At 38.2% G+C, this 25,249-nt stretch overlaps 1 protein-coding gene across 16 annotated transcripts in view; it reads right to left on the bottom strand.

Annotated features, from left to right (window-relative positions):
• Nucleotides 1-4,847: 4,847 nt before the first annotated feature.
• TRERF1 (transcriptional regulating factor 1) overlaps nt 4,848-25,249 on the bottom strand; it is a 292,412-nt gene continuing 272,010 nt past the window's right edge. For 13 of the 16 annotated variants that reach the window (XM_074236954.1, XM_074236961.1, XM_074236958.1 and 10 more), the window contains 6 exons: nt 23,623-23,711; nt 21,859-21,972; nt 16,789-16,830; nt 14,094-14,294; nt 7,876-8,084; nt 4,848-5,372 (listed from right to left, as the gene is read on the bottom strand). In XM_074236954.1, coding sequence (XP_074093055.1) covers nt 5,054-5,372; nt 7,876-8,084; nt 14,094-14,294; nt 16,789-16,830; nt 21,859-21,972; nt 23,623-23,711 — 974 coding nt within the window. In that variant the 3' untranslated portion in view covers nt 4,848-5,053. The remainder of the gene's footprint in view (nt 5,373-7,875; nt 8,085-14,093; nt 14,295-16,788; nt 16,831-21,858; nt 21,973-23,622; nt 23,712-25,249) is intronic. The other 3 variants (XM_074236962.1, XM_074236959.1, XM_074236957.1) reach the window with 1 other exon arrangement.

Raw genomic sequence — 25,249 nt, forward strand, 5'->3', positions numbered from 1 at the left:
TATTTGCATGCTTAGATTGTATGCTCCTCTTTTGTATCTTTTGTTTCCCCAGGGCTTAGTATGGTCCCTGATACATAGTGGGTGCTTAATAAATAAATGTGACCTATACTAGAAGCCCTTCACCATCCTGGTTGGCTGCCTCAGAACAAATCATGTTGTCTTAAACCTAATACAAGATCTTAGATGAAACCTCATCAAGTCAGAGTAGAGTGGTTACATAGCATTTTTTAATTTTTTTTTTGTTTTGCAAGGCAGTGGGGTTAATTGACTTGCCCAAAGTCACATAGCTAGGTAACGATTAAGTGTCTGAATCCAAATTTGAACTCACATCCTCCTGATTGTAGGTTTGATGATCTATCCAATTTTTGCAAATATGATCTCATTTTATCCTCATAACAGGGATTGTTTTATACATACACACACACACACATACACACACACATGTGTGTGTGTATGTGTGTGTGTGTGTGTACAGGTGTGACTATTTGAACTCTGGTCTTCCTGTGCTGTTCAACCAGATAGTTACATAGCTGTGGACTTTTCACTCCCTCAGACTGCCCTTTTGTTATTTCCTCTTGTTCTTCCCCAGACTCTATTAGCCAGCCTAGAAAAGGGTTTCCTGGGATTCCAGGGGATAAGATAAAAACACTTTTCATCATAATACTAAGATGCTATTTACCTAATAAAATGTTCCTGTTTTCCAACAAGATAGCTGCGGGAGGTCAGTTTTTCTTCACATACTTCAATTATAACAACATATCCCAACTTATTGAATGGAGCAGAGAAGAGAATCCAGTGTTTTCTATTGATAGATATTAAAGAGATTTGTAAAAATATGTAAAATAATACTGCTTTTTATTTTGTCAGTTATTTTTCGTAAATATGAAATCTGTTAGTGTATGCAAATATTTTTAAAATGTGTTTTAATTTCTATTAAGTATTAAATAATACTGATAGCTATAATAGTGATAGCTGTAAGAGTGTAAAGGGCTTTCCGAGAACAAAAAAAATTGAGATTTAGATGATCTTGCCCTTTTCCAAGATGAGGCTCCTGAATCTGAGAAAGGGACCTTTCCAGAAGGATACCTTTTCCAGGTTATTTGTATAGTTTTACAGCTAGTATGATTTTTCCTTATCTAGTCAGAATGCTCCATAATGTGTTGCCAGTGACACATGTAAACCAAACAGAGTTGCTTAATATAGTTTGAGTTATTTGGTATGCCCCAAATTTCTCTCCATCTAGTTGGTGTAGCAATGAGATCACTGGGCCATGAGTTCAAATCCAGTTTCAGATACATATTAGCTATGTGAACCTGGGCAAGTCATTTTTAATCTTCTTTACTTCAGTTTCCTCATCTGTAAAATGAGCTGGAGAAGAAAATGGCATACCACTCCAGTATCTTTGCCAAAAAAATTCTGCCAAATGGGGTCAAACATGATTGAAAAATGAATGAACAACAATAAATTTTTCTCCAATAGTTCAACAGTATTGCCATGCTTGTCCTATCTGCCAAACACAATGCCAGGGAGCTAAAACAAATAAGAAAAATAATGTAAAAAATATAAATTATATTTGGAGGTTACTGATTGGACCCTGAAGATGTTGTTTTTCATTTTCTGAAAATCCATTAATGTGTTGAGGAATTATCATATCTTTAAGTGTAGCTATCTCTGAAAATACTTTGGTCATTTCTTTTAAAAATTACAAAAACCTATCTCTCGGTTAAGAAAAATTCTAGGGCGCTTATTTTTTTTTAAGGAATGCATCTTTTAAAGGGTTAGTCTATAAAGCATGTTTATTTGTTACATATGACGTTTATATATAACTCAACCTTAAAAAAAAAACCTTTGGCCATTTTAAAGAAATTTGGCTTGCCTTAACAAAAACTGAAAAATAGCAAGGGACATCTCTAGCGAAATGTAATTATAAAATTCACTAGAAAACACTGTTCCATTTTGGCTGAAATGCAACATAAAATTCTTTATTTTTTTCTTTCTTTAAAAAAAACACACACACGAACACAACACATCACAAAAGGAAATACTATGGATATGTCATACAAAGCGCTTTGGCAATGTACCAAATATACAGCATGCTGGGAAAATACAGCCGAACACACCAAAGATCATGAAATCAAACTTAAAAATGGCACAAACCCGAATAAATTACATCCAGCAAGGAGAAGGCATGCAAGCGAGCCGTTGAGAAAAAAACATCAGGAAGTAATAACAGGAACCGAACGTAACCACAGCTTTAAAATGTTTTCCTTTTTAATACATTAAACTTTTTTTTCAAAAATACTCTTCTTTACAATAGAACTCCTAGAAAATATTTACACCCTTCTGCTAATAAAATATAACAGCAGTTAAATATATCTGAAAATAAGATGGGCTTTTTTTTCCATAAAATATATCTGTTAACTTTTTTTCTGTACAAGCTTTCTCAAAGAAGACTAGATTCACTAGTGAAAACATCTGAGAGTAAACATCAACCTTGTTGAAGACATTAACCGTTAAAAGGGTAAAGTATTGTATGTTGCTTTGTTTTTCTGGAGGGGGAAGAAGCCAAAACAAGAAAATGAGGCAAGCAGAATACATATATTTTTTTCCTTAATGAAAAGTAAAAATAGAAAGGTAAGTGCATTCTTTTAATATGAATTTGATTCTTTTATGTATAAATGATCAGGAAACACAAATTCAGGAACTGGACCCATCTGTCTGGGGAGAATTCTTTGGTTATTTAACGTCAATAGTATTATATGGAACTAAGTGGAAAGTTTTACCTTTGACAGACAGAATTTCAGATCCCAGAGACTGCTGTGACCTTGGACCCAGAAATAAGAGTCACTCTAGAGCCATTCTCCTAAACCTATTCACACAGGGACATGACTGACCTGGAGGTACTAGTTGGTCCAACCATGATACCCATGACATGGAAGGTCCTAGGGTGAATAGTTCTATAATGGTTTCACAACATAGGAGAGATTGCCAGAAATCCTTCAATACATGCAAAAAAAAGTTCATTTTTAAAAGATGCATGAAATCTGAGACCTCAAAACCCATCAGAAATAGTAATGAATGACATACAACTATACATATATATTTTAAGCAGAGGGAAAGGGAAACTAGGAAATTCTGTTTTTTTAAAAAGCACAATTGATTGAAACAAGGCTCATTTGTTCATTTGCTTATAATTATTCTTGTCATTCTGCTCTGAGGCTTTTGTGCAAAAGCCAGGAGTGAGGCCAAACTGGCTGAGTGATGAAATACATTGACTGGCCGTTTTCTGGAGAAATGTTCACTGGGGTTATTGAAAGTGGGCAGGCTCTTCCTTCCTGAAACCCCTCACTCCTCTAATCCTATCCAATGCCAAGCCACTATGGGGGTAAATCCTCACTGGACTAACACAAGGAATCAGGATCTTCAGAGATAGAGAAATGAGAGAAGATAGGTGAGGAAAAAGAAAGCCTCAAGTCTCCAAAAAGGTTGAAAAAGTCACACTTGGTTGTAAGAACACCATACCCTACCAGATTGGGTCCCAATCCTGGACCCTCCCTAGTTTCCCCCAAGTAGAGCGGAAGACAGTCTGTCTTGTCTGAAGTGGAAAAGTATCTGAGCTATATAAACTACTTGTAAAAGAATTGAAGATTTATTACTTTCAAGTATGCACAGTAACACTGCTGTCAGGGTCAAGGGAAGGGGGAGCCCAGCTGAGTCTTGAGAGAACCCCAAAAGTTACTTTAGTAGATCATTCATCCTAAGAAGCATATTCTGAGTCTGAATGCTAGAACATTGTAGCTGTGAAGGGATGGAGCAGAATCACCATGGGCATTCTTCACTCAATATTTCCTTTGTTTATTACTACCAGTTGGCTTGACAAACCCCTTCCCCATCCCATCCTTAGTGCAGAGGTAAACTTCAGTCCAAGATCTGTGAGTCCAACCTAAATCCTAATGAGTTTTCACAGTACTTCTAAATGGCACAAGGTCTTGTTTTGGGCTCCCCTGATGAGTGTGAACAGTGGTATTAAAAGGAATATGAACTCCCTCTATCAGCTACCTTATTCTACAAAGAAAAGCCTGTTTCCTAAGACAACTCCTTACCTTAGGAAGTCTGCCAACTCTGTCTCCCTCCCTAACAAATGGAAGAACTCCCACCCTGCTATATATTGGTATACCTCACTTCCAGTAGGCATGTAACTTGGGATCCCCCTCTCCCCTTCTAACACCACCGTAGTTGTCACCAGGGAGGTCAGGGTCACCAAATGTGACCCTCCTAATGAGCAGCATTTTAATCCCAAGTGGGCTCCACCCACAGAAGTATCAGCTCTGTTCTTTCACTTGGGGAAATGATAAGCTACTGCCTTATTAAGAACCCTGATGGGGAGAAGCCTGAGAATACATAGCACTTTTGATTCCTGTAAAGAGAACCACCATTTATAAGAAAGGCAGTGTGAAGATGGACCTTCATTCACATTGGTTAAATTTATCTGAGGATGTGTATGAAGGAATAATGACAGAGAAGGGCCCATTTTGTCCAATATTACCACTGCATCCCGTTGCAAAGAATGCAATAGGACAAGGAATATGGACTCCTACATTGCTTGGAAAAGCATGGCCAAGTCCCCAACCTAAATCTATAGGGCCCTCCAGGGACAGGAGAAGCTTTGGGTAAAATTTGAACTTGTTGCCTGAGACTTGAGATTTTCCCCCATGAAACAATAGGGGGGGAATGGAGATGGAAACATCAGGCCCACCTTTAGTAGCTAACAGGAGTGAACTATGAGAACATAACCCAGATGAAACATTTCTTAAAGGTATTTGTGCCAATTATTTATTTCCCTCCCACCCCACCCCAATTTCTTTTTTTTTTAAAAAAAAGAAGGGAAAAAATAAAGATTTTTCTTTTTCTTTTTTTTGAACCTGAATAAAAGGAACTCCTTTTTGAAACAGGTAGTTTAAAATGGTTGCAAATAATGCAGGCAGTCATGAATTCCTGACCAGTAAGGATGAGCTCCAAGGGCCTGAACTGTCTCTCAGGGACATAGGATTCTTTACAGTTCTGTGTCACCCTGCAGTAGAGTGGCATCATCATCCAAGAGGAGGTCCGTGTCCACAACTTCAGTCTCTTCAATGACACCTCCCAACTCCTGGACGACATCATCACCCAGAATGTCGACATCTTCCACATGTTTTATTAAACTCAGATGGTCCAGGGGAATCAACCCAGGTCCCACTGGCCCAGTAGTCCTCTCAATAGCGGCTGCCATTTCAGCGGCGACTGCAGCTTTCTGAGCTTTTTGCCTCTGTTGTTCCTCCTGCTGTCTATGTGTCTTCATGTGAGCATTACGGCTTTTGATCTTGAAAAACACCCTGTGATAAAAGATACAGAGAGGCTAAATGAAGTTCACATAATGATTAGGTTTTTCTATACCTCCTTCTCAGTAGAGAGGGAGGACTCTTTAAAAAAATAATTATACTTAATATGTTAATATTCCCTTAAAATTTTTAATTTCCAAATTCTCTCTCCCTCCAGCCCCTCTCCCAACCATTAAGAAAGCAAGAAACATATCAATTATATGTGAAGTGATGCAAAAAATATATATATAATAAAACATAGCTATGTCTTACACACACATAATCAGATACACACACACACACACACACACACACACACACACACACACAAAAGGCAGGAGAAATAAAGTTAAGTGAAAAAAAGTATGCTTCAATCTGCACCAAAGTTCATCAATTTTCTTGCTAGAGGTGGATAGCATTTTTTTTCAAATTGGGATTTCAAATTAGAATTATCTTGCTTTACATACTCATTGGAGTAGCTAACATTGTTACTGTGTAAAATGTTCTCCTGGTTCTGCTCATTTCACTTTGTATCACTTTATATACATTTTTCCAGATTTTTCTGAAATCATCCTCCTTCCCCCACCCACCACTATTTCTTATTACACAATAGAATTCCACCACCATCCCACCATTACACAATAGAATTCCACCATCGTATATCATAGCTTCTCCAGTCACTCTCCAGGTAGGAGGAATTGTGAGAAAAACACTGGGTCAAGAGGTGGATTAGGACCTAGGAAGTCATCTGCAGCAATCCCTATATTTTAGAAATGAGGAAACTGAGGCCCAAAGAGGTTAAATAGTCTCCAAGGTGTAATAGAAAACACATTTTCTGGGGAATCAGGACCTGTATACCTACATCCTACCTTATTGACCTTGGGCAACCTCTCTGGGTTTTGCTTCCTCATATATAAAATGGGAAAGCTGGAGAATATGCTGGAGATTCTGAGATCTCTCCTAGCTTTTGATGTATGATCCTAAGGATCAAAGATAGAATTTGAACCTATAGCCCACTGACTCCAGATCTCATGTTCTTTTTACTGTACCATATTTCCACTGCTGTATGTGCAGTCAGTGTATGTTGTTTTTCTCTTTCTTATAAGAGAGTAGCCAATAAGAGTAAGGTAGGGAGTTAATTTAGAAATGACAGTGAAGGGGAGGCTAGGTGGCGCAGTGGATAAAGCACCCGCCCTGGAGTCAGGAGTACCTGGGTTCAAATCTGGTCTCAGACACTTAATAATTACCTAGCTGTGTGGCCTTGGGCAAGCCACTTAACCCCATTGCCTAGCCAAAAAAAAAAAATGACAGTGAATACAAAGAAGCAAAAATAAAACAACAATGCCTGCTTTTAAAGAGACACCTTCAGAAATGTTTTAAAAAATAAGCATATATCATTCAATGAAGCTTCTTCTAGCAAAGACCATGTAATTCATTAACAAACATCTATAAATTTAACTTAAATGGTATACTGTATAATATGATTTATTAAAAATTCAGTTGCCCTATTTTTGTCTCCTAACCTACAGCAACACTGTGGACATTTTAATAATATTGAAGGTTCATAGCTTCCATTGAAATGCAAAGCTAGTTGGTTAGTTGAAGGAGTCAATGTAGTTCATTTCCATTGTTTCAATGGTGCACTAGCTTAGTCAGTCTTGCTGAAGTAAAATAAAATGAACCTTGGATTAAAAAAAATTTTTTTTAAATGCCAGTGCTAGGGGCAGCTAGGTGGCGCAGTGGATAAAGCATTGGCCCTGGAGTCAGGAGTACCTGGGTTCAAATCCGGTCTCAGACACTTAATAATTACCTAGCTGTGTGGCCTTGGGCAAGCCACTTAACCCCATTTGCCTTGCAAAAACCTAAAAATAAATTAATTAATTAATTTTTTTAAAATGCCAGTGCTATCAAAAGAAGAGACATCAAGAAAACTTTAAATTTTTTTTTGTTTTTAAATATTAGATTTTCCCAATACTTAGTACTTGAAGTGTTGCTTTAGAATCTTGGAATCCTAAGTGTTGAACCTGAAGAGTGATGTATTGGAAATCTAATTCCATCCTCTTCACTAAGTAGGAGAAGAGTAGAGATTTTACAGTAGAGGAAGCTAAGTGACTTGCTCAGGGTCACACAGCTGTTATACATCTGAGACTGGTTTTGCACTCAGGACTTCCTAATTCAGACCCTACTATGCAACCATACAGGAGTGTGGAATATTGGCTGGTTTTGCAAAACTGCCTTTTTTTCTTTCCTTCAAAAATTATGGCTTGATGGGTATAAAGAAGAAGGGAGGGATAGATCTAGAAGTAAATGTAAAGGAACAACAAATGACATCAATAAAAATTTTAGAAATAAAATGTTAAAAGAATATTTGTTGACTTTACATGTGAGCCTGACTCAGTCATCCTCTTTCCTGGCTGAAGGTGAGTACCCACCTTCTTAATCTAGGGTCTTACTGAACGATGAGAACTGAATTCAGTGCAATGAGAGGATGCAATCTGCCAATCCTGCTCTTACTTACTTTCCACACTCCTTGCAGGGGAAAACCGTGGTCGGGTCGGTCTCACCACTTGCTGTGCTGTGAGCTGGTGAGCTCTTCACAGAACAGTACCCACTCTGGGTACCTTGTTTCTGCTTTGCAGAGGGAACTGAGCACCGGGCTTTGGCCACCTGGTTTGTGCCTCCGTGGATGCGGGCATGGCCATTCAGTGCCTGTCGAGAGCTGAACACCTGGGTAAGAAAAGGAGAATACATGACCAGTCCCGAAAATAATATTAATAAGTAGTAGTTAACTTTGGAAGAAAACGAATCCCTGAGTAAGGAAAGGAGCATACATGACCAGTCCTGAAAATCATAAGCATTAGTTAACATTGGAGGAAAATGAATCCCTGAGTAAGGAAAGGAGCATACATGATCAGTCCCGAAAACACTGTTAATAATAATAAGTATTGGCTAACATTAGAGGAAAATATTTCCTAGGAACACCCTAAGATCAGGAAGCTTTGGACAAAGTTGGAATATATTTTTTCCCAGTAAGGGGTTGAGGAGGCTTTGCTCCCTTCTCTTTCTCTCTGGTCTTCTCTCAGTCAGGACCAGAGACAGCACCCTAGAGATTCCAACCCTTTCATCTCCAAATATTCTTGCACACACTGGGGATGGCCTTCCCTGGCCCGTTATTTATGCTGTGTGTCAGTCATGTTGAGATTTTCCATCTTGTAAGGCAGGGAGGCCTTGGGCGATTTATCATTTACATTTCCACCCCAAGGTTTGCTGTACTGATTAGGGATTGCATCTCACCTGGTCTACAATTTCAGGTAAGCTACTAGACTAGTTAGGCTTCAATTTATTCCCTACTGTCTGTTCATCTTCTCCCCCTGCCAATATCCCTGCTTTCAGCTCTAGAACCATGATCAAATCAATTCTGCTATTGATGATGAGAGGTATATGTCAATCGATTCCCTAAACCATTCCTGTAACTTTCATATTAAAGCACTTCCCTTAGCCACCACTTTCTGATGAATATTGACACTTAACCTTGTAATTTCCTGAAAGAAGTGGACATTGTTAGGGTACAGAATGAGACATATATTTTTGTATATAGCCAATGCAGGGATTTGTCTTATTTTACTATGCATATGTTATAAGAATCTTTTCTCTTTTATTTTTTAAACTTTAAAAAAAAATTACATTAGAATGCAAGTTCAAGTTCATTGAGAAAATAGATGCATAGATGTCTTTTGGCCCTTTTTGTATCCCTGTGCTTAATATAGTGTTGGGCACATAGTTTGTGCTCAATAAATGTTTATTGATTGAAAAAAATTAATATAAACTCCTAAAGACAAGGATTTGTCTTTTTTTTTTTTTTTTTTTGGTATTTGTGACCCCAGGCTTTTCCTGGTGAACACTTAATAAATTGTTTCTTATTCATTTAGAGGGCTTTAAAGATTCCCTCATGTTAGATTTAAAAGAAGGTCAGTCAACTGTCTCATAGCTAGTGAGAGGTCAGCCTCAACCTCCATCCTGGATGCTGATAAGATGGAAGCCAACCTCATGAAGCTTTTAATCATTGGGGGGAAAAAAAAGTGCCACTTTGATAGGTATTTCTGATAAAAGCAGGAAAACAAAGGAGAAACACATTTCTTCAAAATTTTACCAAAAGAACATTAGGAAAAATTTCTATAAAACATCCAGTTTAAAAAAAAAGTCAGAAAGATGAAATTTAAAGCTATGCCATATATCATCAACTTGACATCTGAATGTATAAAGAAATAATAAAAAGTTAAGGGTAACTCCCAGTCCACAATGGATAATGACCAACAAATATGAGCAAATTATATTTTCAAAATACAAATTGTTAATAAACTTTGAAAAATGCTCAACACCTCAATAACAGAGATGCAAAGAGTTGCAAATTAAAACTATGAGGTGCTACTACACAGCTGTTAAATTGGCAAAATATTATTAGAAGCAACAAAATAATGCTGAGGGGATTGAAGAGAAACAGGATAACTTTCAAGTTTACAATTGAAGAATATTTCTAGAGAGCAATTTAAGCATATACAAACAAAAATAGTCATATCTTTTGACTAATGCAATTGTTGAGACTATATCCTCAACTTCTTATGTGTGTAAAAATATACAAAAACTCACTCTTCTTACATTTTCATATGTAGCACATATAATCACAATCAAATGTATATATTAATATGCATGTGTGCAGGCACACATACAGAAAGAACCTTAATGCCCAACAACAGTGTAATGATTAGAAATATATTACTGTAATAGAATTTGTTGTTTAGTCATTTCAGTTCTGTCTAACTCTTTGTGACCCCATTAGGGGTTTGCTTGACAAAGATATTGGAGTGGTTTGTCATTTCCTTCTCCAGTGCAAGAACAAGAAATAAACAAATCTGAAAATATATTTATGAGATAATGCAAAGTAAACAAAGCAGAGTCAAAGGAATGGCACACCCACTAATTACATCCATTAAAAGGGAAAAAATGGAAGGCCAAAGAATCCTGATAAAGGTTTAGAAGAGACTGAAAAATACCTTATGCATTGAAATTCACTTAAATGTAAATAATTATCTTAAAAGTATAGTTGGATGGGGGCAGCTAGGTGGCACAATGGATAGAGCACCAGCCCTGGAGTCAGGAGTACCTTGGGCAAGCCACTTAAGCCCATCTGCCCTGCAAAAACCTAAAAAAAAATACAGCTGGATGTATCAATGCCCAGGGTTAAGTTTTTAACAAAATAGTTGATATTTTTTAAAGACAAAGATAGATGGTTTATCATTTCAGAATCAAATAACAGAGTCCCAAAAGATTTCTATGAGCATTCCAGGTCACACACTGAATGATAGACAAATATAAGATTTTGACATTTTAGTCTTTGCTTTCTTGTCTCTCATCTTTTTAATTTTCTTAGAGAAGAAATATGGTGTAGTTTAACTAAAGTCCAGAAGTTGTTCAGTCGTGTCTGACTCTATGTGATCCCAAGAATTCTGTCCATGGGGTTTTCTTAGCAAAGATACTAGAGGGATTTGCCATTTTCTTCTCCAGTGCATCCCCATTACACAGATGAGGAAGTATAACAAACAAGAGTAAGTGATTTGCCCAGATCACACAACTTTTAAGTATCTGAATCTGGATTTGAACTCAGATCCTCCTAATTCTAGACCTGGTGTTCTAGCCACTGCATCATCTAGCAGCCTGGTTTAGAATAACAGGGTTCAAATCCCATCTCAGATGTTTACCATCATCTATGTGACCACAGAGAAGTCACTTAAGTTCTCTGGGCTTCAATTTCCTCACCTATAAAATAAAGGGGTTGGACCAGATGACCTCTAAAGATTCCTTTGAACACTTAATCTATGCTCCTATGTCCTCTCATTGCAAATGAATTCAGTGACATTTTGGGTTAGTATAAGAAATAATTCTGGTTTCATCCAAGACCCATGCAATTCCTTCCAGTAAGAAGCCTTCTTTTACTCCTTGGGAAATCTCACCATACTGTGAAAGATGCAAGCAAGGGGCAGCTAAGTGGTGCAGTGGATAGAGCACCGGCCCTGGAATTAGGAGTACCTGAGTTCAAATCCAGCCTCAGACACTTAATAATTACCTAGCTTTGTGGCCTTGGGCAAGCCACTTAATCCCACTGCCTTGCAAAAAACCTTAAAAAAAAAAAGATGTAAGCATAAAGGAAGCTTGATGAGATGCCTGGTTCTTCACACTAGAACAAACAGGGAGCAGCCATTTTATTCCTGGAGATGTGGAATGGCCCTCCTAATTCAAATCATACAGGAATGTTCTTCTATCTTAAGGAAACCTGATTTAGCATTAATGATTAGAGAACTGAAAATTAAAAACAACTATAAGATACCATCTCACACATATTAGATTGGTCAATATGACTAAAAAGGAAAGTTATTAGTGCTGGAAAGGATGTGGGAAAACAGACATTAATGTGTTGTTGGTGCAGTTGTGAACTGATCCAACCTTTCTAGAGATCAATTTGGAATTACATCCAAAGGGCAATAGAATATGTACACTATTTGATCTAGCAATACCCTACTTGGTCTGTATCCCAGATCACAAAAAAAAAGGGTAAAAAACACATGTACAAAAATGTTTCTAGTAGCTCTTTTCATAGTGGCAAAGAACTGGAAATTGAGGGCATGCCCATAAACTGTGGAATGGCTGAATAAATTGTGGTATATCAATGTGATGGAACATATTGTTCTATAAGAATCGTGAGGGACTACTGGACTTTAGAATAGCCTAGAAAGACTTGCAAGAAGTGATGCTGAGTGAGGTGAGCAGAACATTGTACACACTAACAGCAACTTTGGATGACAATCAATTAAGATGAACGTTTTTATTTCAGTTGTACAATAATTAAACATAACTCTAAAATATTTGTAATGGAAAATACCATCCATATCCAAAGAAGGATGGGGACAGCTAGGTGGCACAGTGGATAGAACACCAAACCTGGAGTCAGGAGGACCTGAGTTCAGATCCAACCTCAGACACATAATAATTACCTAGCTGTGTGGCCTTGGGCAAACCACTTAACCCCACTGCCTTGCAAAAAAAGAGGAAGAAGAAGAAGAAGCAACTATGGAGTTTAAACATAAACCAAAGCTTATTATCTCCCATTTTTAAAAACTGTCTTATATATTGTCTTTTTTCCCTCTCTCTTCTTTTCTCATTTTGATTTGATTCTTCTTCCACAACATGATTAATATGGATCTATGTTTAGCATGGTTTATGCATAGCATCTATTAATAAATTGCTTTCTGACAGGAGGGGTGGAATGGGAAACTCTAAACATTGCAAAAAAAAATGATATACCAAACAAAGTCAAGAAGGTTAAAAAAAAAAGCAACCTGATTTAGGAAAATGGTATTACTTCAAACTAAGGGAATAGGGAAAAAAAATCACTCTTTTTGAGGTGGGGGCCATGAGGGGAGGAATGGGAAAGCAGCAATCAGCATTAAGTGACATGCCCATTCTTTAAGCACCAACATTTAAAAATTAAGACCAGAAGCAACTAGATGATGTAGTGCATAGAGCACTAGCCCTGGATTCCAGAGGACCCGAATTCAAATGTGACTTCAGACAACATTTAACTAGCTGTGATGACCACCCCCCCAAAAAGAACAGTCTTATTACTTTCAAATAGTAAGATATTTACAGCACCAGAGTTAGGTATTCAAAGTAACTCAAAATAAGCTAATAGTGTTCAATTAGAGATCCTTTGGGAAGCTGCTTTAAGGAACAGTTATGAATATCATTCATTTTATGCGAAATAAATGGTGCTGGAGAAGTTTGTTCTGTTAAATGATCCACACACACACACACATACATACACACACACACACACACACCCTCTTTTGATCTTTTGACTTAGAAAATCCTTTGTGGGGGGAGCAGAAGTGGGAAAGGGTAGGCAATGCCAAAGAATATTGTTGCCAAGTCTGGCTAAATTTTAACAAATTTCAAATTAACAGGATTTAAAACTTTGAACATTCTCAAACACACAAGCATATTTATGTATTATATGGATATACACACTTGTACATATGTATGTAATATAAACACACACGTACTACATATATGTATATATGTGTATATAGGAATATTTCTATTCCTATATTTGAATACAGAAAAAAATTTAGGAAAATCCAGGTCTGTAACCCAGATAAATTAGAGGGTGAATATTTCCAATATACTTTCCAGAAAGGGTTCTTTTACAATTTTCTTTATTAATATGTAATTTCCCTTGTGCAATTAAATGTATAAAGTTAGGTAACATTGTAGCTAGAGCCCTAGGTCTGGAGTTAGGAAAAGGAGTTTATATCCAGCCTCAGACACTAATTATGTGACTATCTGTAGGACCCTGAGCAAATCACTTAATACTGTTTGCCTCAGTTTCCTCATCTGTAAAATGAGGTGGAAAAGGAAATGGCAAATCACTCCAATATCTTTGTTGAATACAATTAAAATAACTGAACAAGAATCAGAAGTCACTGATCACTGAAGATCTATCAAAAATGAAATTAAAGCAGCCACAAAATAATGATCCAGAGAAGCAGTGGATACATGGGATCCTATTTGCAAAAGTGTAGATCTTTGGAGGGGGTACTAAATGTCAAACCCACCTGTACCTTCCTTATTCCCTCTATCCTGATCCCAACACTAGCTGCTCAATTAACAATGAAAGATACTTACAGCACCACAGTTTGGCATTTCACAGACAAAGGAAACTGAGGAAGGTGTAAGGCTCTGAAGCGCTGGCAGGTCGATGGGTGCCACTAGCGTGATTGGGGGAGGATCTGGGGATTTCTGCACATCTGGGTCATCTTCTTTTGTGGACTTTCTGTCTTCTTCCAAGTCATCATCATCTTCTATATCCTCCTCTTCTTCACTCGTCTGATCACAAAAGGACAAAGATAACAAAAGGGAAAGGGGGGGAGAAAATCCCCAAATGTCATATTTATTGAGGGGCAGAACAGAAGTGATAAGAAAGAAGAAATGATAAAATAACATTTTTTTTTAAAAGAAAAGAAATGCTAAATCGTGTGTATCCCCATTCTCCTTCTGAAGAGTTCAAAATAGTCTCCTACCGATATGAGTCCTGTAGTCTTGGGGCCTCAGGTCAAGGAGGATGTTTTTCTCTCTTCCCTGGTTCCTTTTACTACTCTTGGCAGGTTCACCATCAACAAAGAATATGTTTCAGGTTGAGAGTAAAGGTCCCTAGATTTGGATTCTCTTGCAAGAACCTTATGAAAGTTGCCTGGTTCTTTCATTCTAAAATTTATATTCCACATATAATGGGTATCACATGTCTTGCCCTCTCAATGGGTAGGGGAGGAAGAGAATTTGGAACTCAAAATAAAAATTAAATTTAAAAAACTTCAAAAAATATCTGTATTGTATGCATGATGGATAGGGCTGTTTTTCCTCTCTTTTTTTGCAATGAAGTGGGGTTAAAAGTGACTTGCCCAGGGTTACACAGCTAGGTAATTATTAAGTGATCCAGGATGGATTTGAACTCAGGTCCTCTGATTCCAGAGCTGGTGCTCTATCCACTGTGCCACCTAGGTGCTCCTAGAATTGCTTTTCTCAATAGATGGAGTTAGGAAATCAAAAATTAAAAATAACATTTTAAAAGAGGAAAAAACCCAACCCAAAGATCTGAATTCTCCCAAACCAAGAGGTATAAAGAATATACAGATAGAGTATAATCCTCACTGAAAACAAGGCTAAGAACCAGCTTAAAAAGTAAATAAGGTAACCTCTCTCATGCCCTCCTGCTCCCCCCCACAACTTCCCTTGGCTGGAGGGTACAAGGGAACTGCCCTCTCTATTACCCAAACCTGTGGAGAGAAACAGCACCAGTGAATTGGCATTGCAGAAGCTACCTGGTCTTTTTCTGGGACAAATGCTTACAACTCAAATATCAGACCTATTGTGATGGCACATAGTCCTAATCTCAGCTTCTGGGGAGATGGAGGCTGGTGAATTGGTTGAGTTCAGGAGTTCAGGAGTGTCTGCCTTGACTAGAATGAATAAAATGAGTCCTGGGAATAGGAAGTTAGCAGGCTGCCTAAAGGAAGGAGTGACCAGCAGGGTCAAATATCCTATGCTTATCAGTGATAGTGATAGCTTATCAGTGAATTAATTAATGGACACTATACTTTCCAGCATGGGCAAGATTAGAAGACAAAAATATAGAAACACATACTCCCCTCCCCTGCCAAATATGAAACTTAAATGGAAACTATACTAATTGTAAACACAATTTCTCACTCATTTGGAATTAATTTCCTTTTCCTTCTCCCATTTGTTTTGTTCTAACCAATAAGGAACTGGTAAAGAAAGTAAGAACTGTCCAGATCTAGGTCCAATTTATTTTATCACTGATTCCTGAATAACTCTAGTCAAGTCATTGTCTCTTAGGCACAGGAGAAATTTTTGGAATGACATTGCCACAAGATGGCGATGGTGATTGGAGAAAGCAGGTCAGGGAGAGCAAATACGGTGTGAACATGCTTTTCCAGTGTATAATGTGCCCTGGCCTCAGATCTTCTAATCTCTGGATAATGTCACTTTGAGCCATCCACACTCAAAGCTTTCCTAGCTTGGCAGGGAATCTGCCAATGTACTAAGTCAATGCCATCTATGAATAGAACTTTTGGGTCACCTTCATGAATGTAAAGAGTGTAAGCCATAAACATTTTATCTTACTTTCATTTAAGCACTTAAATGTTACACAACTATTGTTCTCATGGGATCATCCCAATAACCCTTTGGAAGAAGATAACCCAAATATCATTAAACCCAATTTTCAGGTCAGAAAACCAATTCTCAGCAAGGCAAAAGTAACTTATACTAAACCCTTTAGCTTGAAGCGGGGGGGGGGGGGGGGGGGGGGGGGGGGGGGGACACAACTTGATCCCAGATCCAGTGTTACTTCCTCCATATTATATTTCTTCTTACCAGAAGTGACCTCAGGCACCCTGCATTCCAACTTTCTAAATGTATGGGGGAGGAGAAAAATGATTACTTGACCCTTTCCCCATCTCTGGAAGTTTGAGGGTTGGAAGGGGGTTGGGACGGAAGGGAGAAAGAATGACTATATGATAGCTTTTTAGGCATTCCAAGATAGACAAATTGAAAAGGAACTGATTCCAAATAAAAAAGTTGCCTTGCCAGAAATTTAAACCTATTCCTTTCAGGGCAGTCATGTGTATTTTCTGACCCTGAAATATGTTAACTATTGAAAAGAGTTATCTGCTTCACAGTTTTGGTTCAGAGAACATGGTCTTTTCCTCATTCCATTTGCCAGCTACTGTTTTGACTTCTTCTCTCCCTTCCCCATTCTTCTTTTACCCTCCTCTCATGTCCTATCAAACAATCTTACCTTTGTTCCACCCAGAGGTATCTTCCTAAGTGTGCCATTGACCTGGGGGAAGAAGGAAGTACAACCCAAATCACCCTTCCCTGCTATTTTTTTAAGGCAAGACTCTACAGCACTCCCACAGGACTGGTGACATTGATCCTGTCCCACCACCCCATTCAGGACCAGAGGATGGAGATATAGGGTTAGTGAAAAGATCTGGACCTATGATTTCATCTTATAAGGAACACCTGGATGAAAAAGCTCCCTTGACCAACACAGATTTGTACTCTCTCAACAATTTCTAGAATTGTTTGCTTACAGCAGCAGAGTCAAACTCAAAATAAAAATGGGATATAGTAAACCTAACACAAAGATTCCTACAGGCTGCACACTACAAATCAATATTACCTCTATTTTATTGTATTTTAGTTTACTTTGTTAAATGTTTCCCAATTACATTTTAATCTGGTTGGTCTGCATGTTTCATATTTGTGACCTAATGCCCTAAGAGATAAGTAACTTGTCCATAGTCATATATAGCCAGTTAGAAAGGTAGAAAATGAACAGGTGTTTCTGGCTCTGAGAGCGACCCTACAATATCCCACTTGCCTCACACAAAGCTGCTTCTCTAGAAGATGCCACTATGATTCTAACCTGAGACCTTTCACAAACCAAAAATTTCCATTTTCCTGGAGCAACTTGGAAGGCTTATGTAGTGTTTTTCTCAAGGGCAAGAGAAGAGACCTGAGTTACCTAAACTACTGGACCTGCGTCAAGATTTTCTAGTTTCAGAAAACTTGAGTCATCTCATATGGAAACTGCTTTGTTCTTCTTGGGTTCACAGGTCACACTGCTGTGGACACCTCTGGCACTGTCCTACTGAAGATGTGTAGTGAGAGAGCAAAAGGAGTGAAAAGGCATACAGCCTTACTCTATCTTCCACTCCATCCCTCCACACCAACTCAACCTCTATCTTCTTGGACAGGCTTCCTTAGAGTCCCAAGTAAAATCCTGTATTTTACAGGAAGTTTTCCCCAATATTAAGATTCTTAATTCTAGGATCTTTCCTTTAATTATTTCCTATTTATATTTTTTATTTATATTTATTTGCATGTTGTCTCCCCTATTAGATTGTAAGCTCCTTGAGGGCAGGAACTGTTCTTTTGCTTCTTTTTGTATCTGACACATTGTAGATACTTAATAATTAAGGCTTAGCCTCTTGGCTTTATAAAACCAACAATGATGTGCTATTCTCCCTCAATAGTACTTCCCTTAGACTCTCTCTTAGAGCTGGACAGAAACCTGGAGACCACTGAGCCCATATCTCCTATAGTTGAAGAAAATGAAGCATAGAGAGGGAAAGTGACTTTCCCAGTGTCACACAGCCATTAAGCATTCAAAGCACTGTCTCCAAGTTCTAGACCCAATCCAATAAGACATGCTGCCTGCCTCTCATATCCCAGGTTTAAGTCACAGCTGCTTCTGGCCATCAGCAAACACAAGTTCAGTTGCAGGAAGGCACTATCTAAGAGACTCCATGATACATTAGGGAAAAATTGGTGACAACTAGAGTCTAGTACTGTTTGCTGATCTGACACTGTCCCCCTACCATGGAAAAAAGGTACTCACAGAATTTAAAAAAATGCTTCAGAGCTAGAGGAATCTCAGAGACCCCATTCAATCCAATCTTCCAGATGTTAAAGAGGTCCAGAGGGATGAAAGGCTTTGCCTCAAGTCACACAGTAAATTAGTGATTGAACTGGATTAGGTCTTGCCACTATATAGTAAAGCTGCCACTTTACCATGGTGCATACCATTCATTTACATTAAAGCCAAAAAACCAACTTGCTCCTACTATGTATTTGGGATTGTATTAGGAAGAAAGAACCCAAAGGGGGAAAAAAAAACAGTTAAATCCTTGCTGGCCCTTAAGAGGTAATTTTACTGGCAATCAATCATAGATCTGGGATGGAGTCTCTTCTGGTTGCTTGATTGTTAATTAATTCTTCTACTGTAATCAAATGTAGTGTCTTTAGATGATAAGCTAATTGAGGGCAAGGACTGTCTTTCTTTTAATTAATTGTGCTAGTGACTGGCACAATCTAGGTGCTTAATTAATAAAGTTTTATTGGACTGGACTAGAAATGTCTTGCATCCCCTCAGTTCACCAAAATAAATTCCTTAAGAGCAAAGGTTGCTTGCTAACTTTGAGCTATTCCAACTTTGAGCTATTCCGTTCCATAAATAACATAGCACTTGTGGTTAAGTTGTTTTTCAGTCACATCCAACTCTTTGTGACTCCATTATTGGGGTTTTCTGTTTTCTTTTTTGCAAGGCAAGCTAGGTAATTATTATGTGTCTGAGGTTAGATTTGAACTCAGGTCCTCCTGACTCCAGAGCCGGTGCTCTGTCTATTACACTACCTAGCTACCTCTGTTATTGGGGTTTTCTTGGCAAAGATAATGAAGTAGTTTTCATTTCCTTCTCTAATTTTACAGATAAGGAAATTGATGCAAAGTTAAATGACTTGCCTAGGGTCATCTAGCAACTAAGCATTTGATCCAAATTTGAATTCAGGAAGATGAGTCTTCCTGATTCCAGGTCTGATACTGTATTCACTTCTCAACCTAGTTGCCCTATAGCTAACATAGTATACTCTGCAAACCATTTTGTGGTGGTTTATGGGCCATCTTTCTCTGTTTATTCACCAGGTACAGATGAGGGCAATGGGATGTTAAAAATAAGTTAAGCCTATGTCTTCCTGGTAAAAAGAAGTATGGCAACCAGTTAGATTTGGGAATCAAAAAGATCCAAATTCAAAAGCTGTCTCAAACACTTACTATATGATTGTGATTAATTGTTCTTCTGCCTCAATTTACTCACCTGTAAAATGAAGGGGGCTGAGGTAGGTGACAGAGCAGAGAGAGTACCAGGCCTGGAATCAGGAAGAACTGAGCTAAAAATCTGGCTTCAGATGCTTACTAGCTGTGTGACCCTGGGTAAATCACTTAATCCTGTTTGCCTCAGTTTCCTCATATGTAAAAAGAGCTGGAGAAGGAAATGACAAACCCATCCAGTTTCTTTGCCAAGAAAACCCCAAATGGAGTCACAAAGAGTCAGACATAACTGAAAAAGGCCCAAGCAACAACAAAATGAGGATAACAGAATTTCTCTGACATTCCACCTTGCCTCCAGATGCTCATCGTTGGGGAAACCTCATCAGCCTTGGTACTCTATATCATCACCACCACCCTAGCTTCCTCTGACTGATGGATAGAACCATGTCATTTCTCACCTGGCAACAGCTCCCCATTTTTCAGCTTCTTTTTGTGTACTTTCTTCCCTAATGGAATAGTAAACTCTTTAAGGGCAGGAGCTGCCTCGCCCTTACCCCCCCAATATTTATATCCCTAAGCACTTACCATACCACAGTGTTTGGAAAACAGCAGGTATTTAATAAATGTCAAATAACTGAGAACCCACTTCACTGGGTTGTTATGAGAATCAAAAGAGAAATAAGTAAATGCATGTCACCTCCATATTCAATAAACTCCAATGGTTCCCTATAACTTCCAGAATCAAATACAAAATCTTCTATGTGACATTCAATTCTCTTCACTACCTAACACCCTCCTGGTAAGCTTATAGTTCCCTCTCCAACTCAATCTCTATATGCTCCCCAAACCAATGACACTGACCTCCCAGCTGTTCCACAAACAACATTTTCTTATGCATCAGGCATTTTCTAAGGTGATTCTCCCATGCCTTGAAGACTCTCCCTCCCCAACATCACCTCCTGGCTTCCTTCCAGTCCCAGCTAAAAATTCCACCTTCTAGAGGAAACTTTTTACATCTTCTGTAAATTATTCTTCTCTCTGTAAATTATTTCCTAATTATCCTGCTATAGTTTGTTTGTAGATATGTGTTTGCTTGCAGCCTCACCCATTAGATTATGAGAGCAGGGACTGTCTTTTGCTTTTCTTTATATCCCTGGTGCTTAATAAATGACTGTCAACACAAATGTTAAAAGTTTGTTAATATCAGCAATTATTACAAAAAAAGATGTCATTTCCAAATGAAATAATATTAGCATTATTTCTATGGTAGGAATCTGTGTTTGCATATCTACAGATAAATAAGTATCATGGCTACAGAGCATGCTTAGGGAAAAAAACGCAAAAACTTGTACTACAAAAACCTGTACTATGGTTCTAGTTCATAGATGAAGAAGATAGTATTTCTTCTATCATGTTACCTCTATGTAACTTTTGTCTGAATTTCTGAGGGCCCTCAAGAATGGATGAAACATTCTGACTATTATTTAAAAAGTAACAAACTTTAGTTATTCAAACTTTGAAAAAAGTGTAAGTCAATAGATGACTCTAAGTTGTGTCCTCCTTATCAACTGAGAGAGTGGGCTGTTGGGCTCTCTACTCAGATTTAGAACACAATTATTTCCCTGGAATTATAAGACTTTGGATTTAGAATTGGAAGGTACATTAAAAGATTTCTTGTCTAAATCCATAATATTGCAGATGAGGAAAACAGAGGCAAAATTTGAACCCAGGTTCAATGACTCCTAATTCAGTGCATTTCCTAGTGTGTGTGCGCTCGCTCTCTCTCTCTCTCTCTCTCTCTCTCTCTCTCTCTCTCTCTCTCTCTCTCTCTCTCCTTCTCTCTCCATATGTGTACACACACACACACACACACACACACACATCAGGAACATGTGGTCTACCCAGAGTCAAGCATAGACATATTCAGCTGACCCTCTGACCCTGACCCTCCTCTATCTAACTCAAGCTCAAGGTGACCTCATTCTCTGCCTGTCTCTGTCAGACAGGCTCATTCTAAAGACCAGGGCATTAGAAGATATGTTGATCAAGAGACATCCCTTGAAATCTGAGGACCTGGATGCCAACTTTGTGGACAGGTCAAAAGATGTCTTCTGACTCAATGCTGCTTATTTTACTAATCATATTTATAAAAAAAAAAATAATCCCTACTCCCCTTATTCCCTACGGGTGGCATAGGTGATAGGTGTAGGTGGGATGGATATGAGAAGAGGAGGGAGTCTACAGCACTACTCACCGCACAGTCATCTAAGATCTCGGCAAGGCGCGTCCGATGTTTCCGGCCTAAGCGCATGATTTTTTTCCATGTGTAGTAATACTCAACACACTGGGCCACCGTCTTAGACTTCACCTGGAGGAAGGGGACAGAATGCTAAGATTAAGGCCTTTAGACCCTTCAAGTAACAGCTTCTTTTTTTTTTTAACTTATGGAGATTTGGGATTTTTTTGTTCAAGAGACAAAAAAAGTCCCCTTAATATCACTGAAGTGATAGACAAAAGGAAGAGTACGTAGGAGCTGCAAAATCTGGCTCCAAGGAGGCAAAGAATTTTACCATTCTCCCCTTCCCTTCCCAAATAAAAGTAGTTGGGGTACAAGAGTCATTCTTCTGGTCAGCTTACCCTTGCTCCTCCTCTGCCAAGTTGTTCAAAGGAATTGGACATAAGAAACAGTGACACTACCCCCCCCCAAAAAAAATTCAGGTACTCCATAAATTGTCAAACTCTTTAGATGTATTAATTTTCCTAAGTTATTTTCCCCCTTTATTCTTTATAATACTAGATGACTCTACAAGAGGGGTAAAGGGAGAGATTACTTGCTTTAAGGAATGGCTCTCTAGGAGGGGTAAGAGAATGGTTCTCTGGAAAAGGGAGGGATCCCTTTTAATAAGAGATATTTTGGGGGGTTTTTTCTGGAAGGAGGAGGAGGGAGATGTCTTGTTATAAGGAATGATTCAATAGAAACTGGAATAAGGAAAAATACATTGCAAAATATAGGGAATGTAATAACAATAAATAATAATAAAACTGATTTTTATAGGCATAGAGCCCTACCTTTGATAACAAAATGAGGATCTTTGCCCTCAAGGAGCTTCCAGTCTAGTAGATGAAAATAAAACATATAAAGGTAATAATATATACCATTACATAAGTATACTAGAGTGGTACAAAATAAAGTGCTATCTGTGGTTTTTAAGGGAAGATAATTACCTATTGGGGGTGAGGCAGAGGAAGAGCCCTTAGAGGAGGTACATTAGGATGGAACTTTAAATTAACTGTTGAACCGAGGATGACATTCCAAGCCTAAATCCAAGCAGCCTGAATCAAAGCTTGGAGACATGAGAACACCAGATCAAGGCAGACAATTGTCCAGTTTGTCTAAAGAACAGAATATGTGCAGGGGAGATAAGAAGATACAAGGATAGAAACAGGTCTCCTCCTTAGAGGGCTTTAAAGTTCAGGGAGAAGAGAATGAACTTTAATCAGGGAGCCACTCACAATTTTTTAAAAACTGAGGTAACAGATTTATGGCAAAAGAAGATTAAACTGGCAGCAGCAGGAAGAATGGATTAGATTAGGAGATTGTAGATTTCTGAAAACTAATTTTTAAAATATCTTAGTTTATATACTAAGGATCTATATAAGATGGTTGTTGTAGGGGAAAAAGAGGAGAGGGGAGGTTGAAGCAATGCATTAGAGACAGAATTAAAAGATTTTATACTATCTAGAGAGGAAATGGTAGGGAGGAAGAAGTCTATAACAATTCTGAGGTTTCAAATCTGGATTATTGAGTATATGGTGACACCAAAGACACAAAATAATCTTTAGCTTACATTATATTGCTGATTAATTAAATCATTGTTTATTAGCTGCTATATTAAGATCTTTTATTTAAAGTTGGGGGCAAGGAGCCCTGAGCACATTTACATTAGCCCACATTTATTAGCATATAAATGGTGGGTTGGAGTGGTTGTTTCATTTTAGTAAAGAGAAATTTTCTTACCATCTTCTGTACAAAAATAAAATCTTTGCTGTAAGTGGCTAGTGCTTTGTTAAATAGTTTTCTTTCTAGGGAAGTCCATTTGTCCGATCCTAAGAGAAAGCACAAACATTATTTAAGCATCTTGACTATTTCCTGGGTGATTCTTTCTTCTCACAAATCTCTCAAGTGTTCTCTTTATTAGTGATCAACATCAACCATGTGACAGAAAATAAGAATTTAGAACATGTTAGTCTATAGCTGATACTATGGTCTTAAAAATGTCAGCCTTTTGTCCTAAGATAGCCTTAGCTTGTCAGGGGAAATCCTCCAACCACCTGCCTGAACAAGGAAATCTCTTCAGTGTATGTATTTTCCTAAGGTAATAAGGATGATGATACTAATAGCTAACATGTATATGGCACTTTCTACGTGTCAGACACTTCTAAGTACTTTACAATTATTATCTCATTTGATCTTTACAACAGCCTCAGGAGACAGATTCCTATTTTACAGTTGAGGAAACAGACTAGATATATGAAGATGTATTTGAACTTAGTACAGGGCAAGTAGGGTATAATGGAACAAGTCAGCAATCCCATGAACCGATGAAGGCTGAAGCTGAAGCATCAGTTAAGTCTGAGAGCTCTGAGCTATAGTAGGGCTCAGGTATCTAAACTAATTCTATCAGGCACCTGGGAAGTGGAGGGTCACCAAGGTACAAAAGGAGAAGATAACCAACTCGGGTCTGTGAACACTCATAGAGATAAGTAGTGGGATTAGATCTGTAATGGCAGCTAAGTGGCACAGCAGATAGAGTACTGGCTTTGGAGTCAGGAGGATGTGAGTTCAAATCCAGTCTTGGACTAGTTGTGTGACCCTGGGTAATTCACTTAACCTTGTGTGCCTCAGTTTCCTCATCTGTCAAATGAGCTAGAGAAGGCAATGGCAAATGGCAAACTACTCTGGTATCTTTGCCCAAACAGGTGAGGAAGAACCTGAAACAACTCTAAACTTTAAATAGGTTTCCTGACTGAGTAAGTAAGGGAGATTCAGTCTTCCCTTTTCATTCCCACCTGCAGGAAAATAACCCCTAAATATTGCCATGTCACTCTTAATTCAGTAAACTCCAATGGCACCTTTAAGATCAAAGATAAGCCCTTCTCGAGAACTTAAAGTCATAACAACCTCTACCAAGCTATCTTTCCGGTTTTCCTAAAAATGATTTTTCCTTTCAGTGCTCAGGGATTACATCATACCAGGTTCCTACTGTCCCATACACATAACATTTAATCTTCCATCCCCATGCTTTTGTCTGAAATGCCCCTCTTAAGGCTCATTTCTTTTAGATCTGATAAAATGCCACCTTCTACCTAAAGTTTTCTCTATTCCCCTAAGTTACTACCACTTTCCCTGCCAAAAATCTGTCCCATACACATAACATTTAATCTTCCATCCCCATGCTTTTGTCTGAAATGCCCCTCTTAAGGCTCATTTCTTTTAGATCTCTGATAAAATGCCACCTTCTACCTAAAGTTTTCTCCATTCCCCTAAGTTACTACCACTTTCCCTGCCAAAAATGACCTCCTTGAAGGTAGAAACTTTCCTTTTTGTCTTTTTATTCTCAGTCCCTGGCACATCATATAACTTT

This window comes from Macrotis lagotis, chromosome 5, assembly GCF_037893015.1.
Source record: "Macrotis lagotis isolate mMagLag1 chromosome 5, bilby.v1.9.chrom.fasta, whole genome shotgun sequence".
NCBI lineage: Eukaryota > Metazoa > Chordata > Mammalia > Peramelemorphia > Peramelidae > Macrotis > Macrotis lagotis.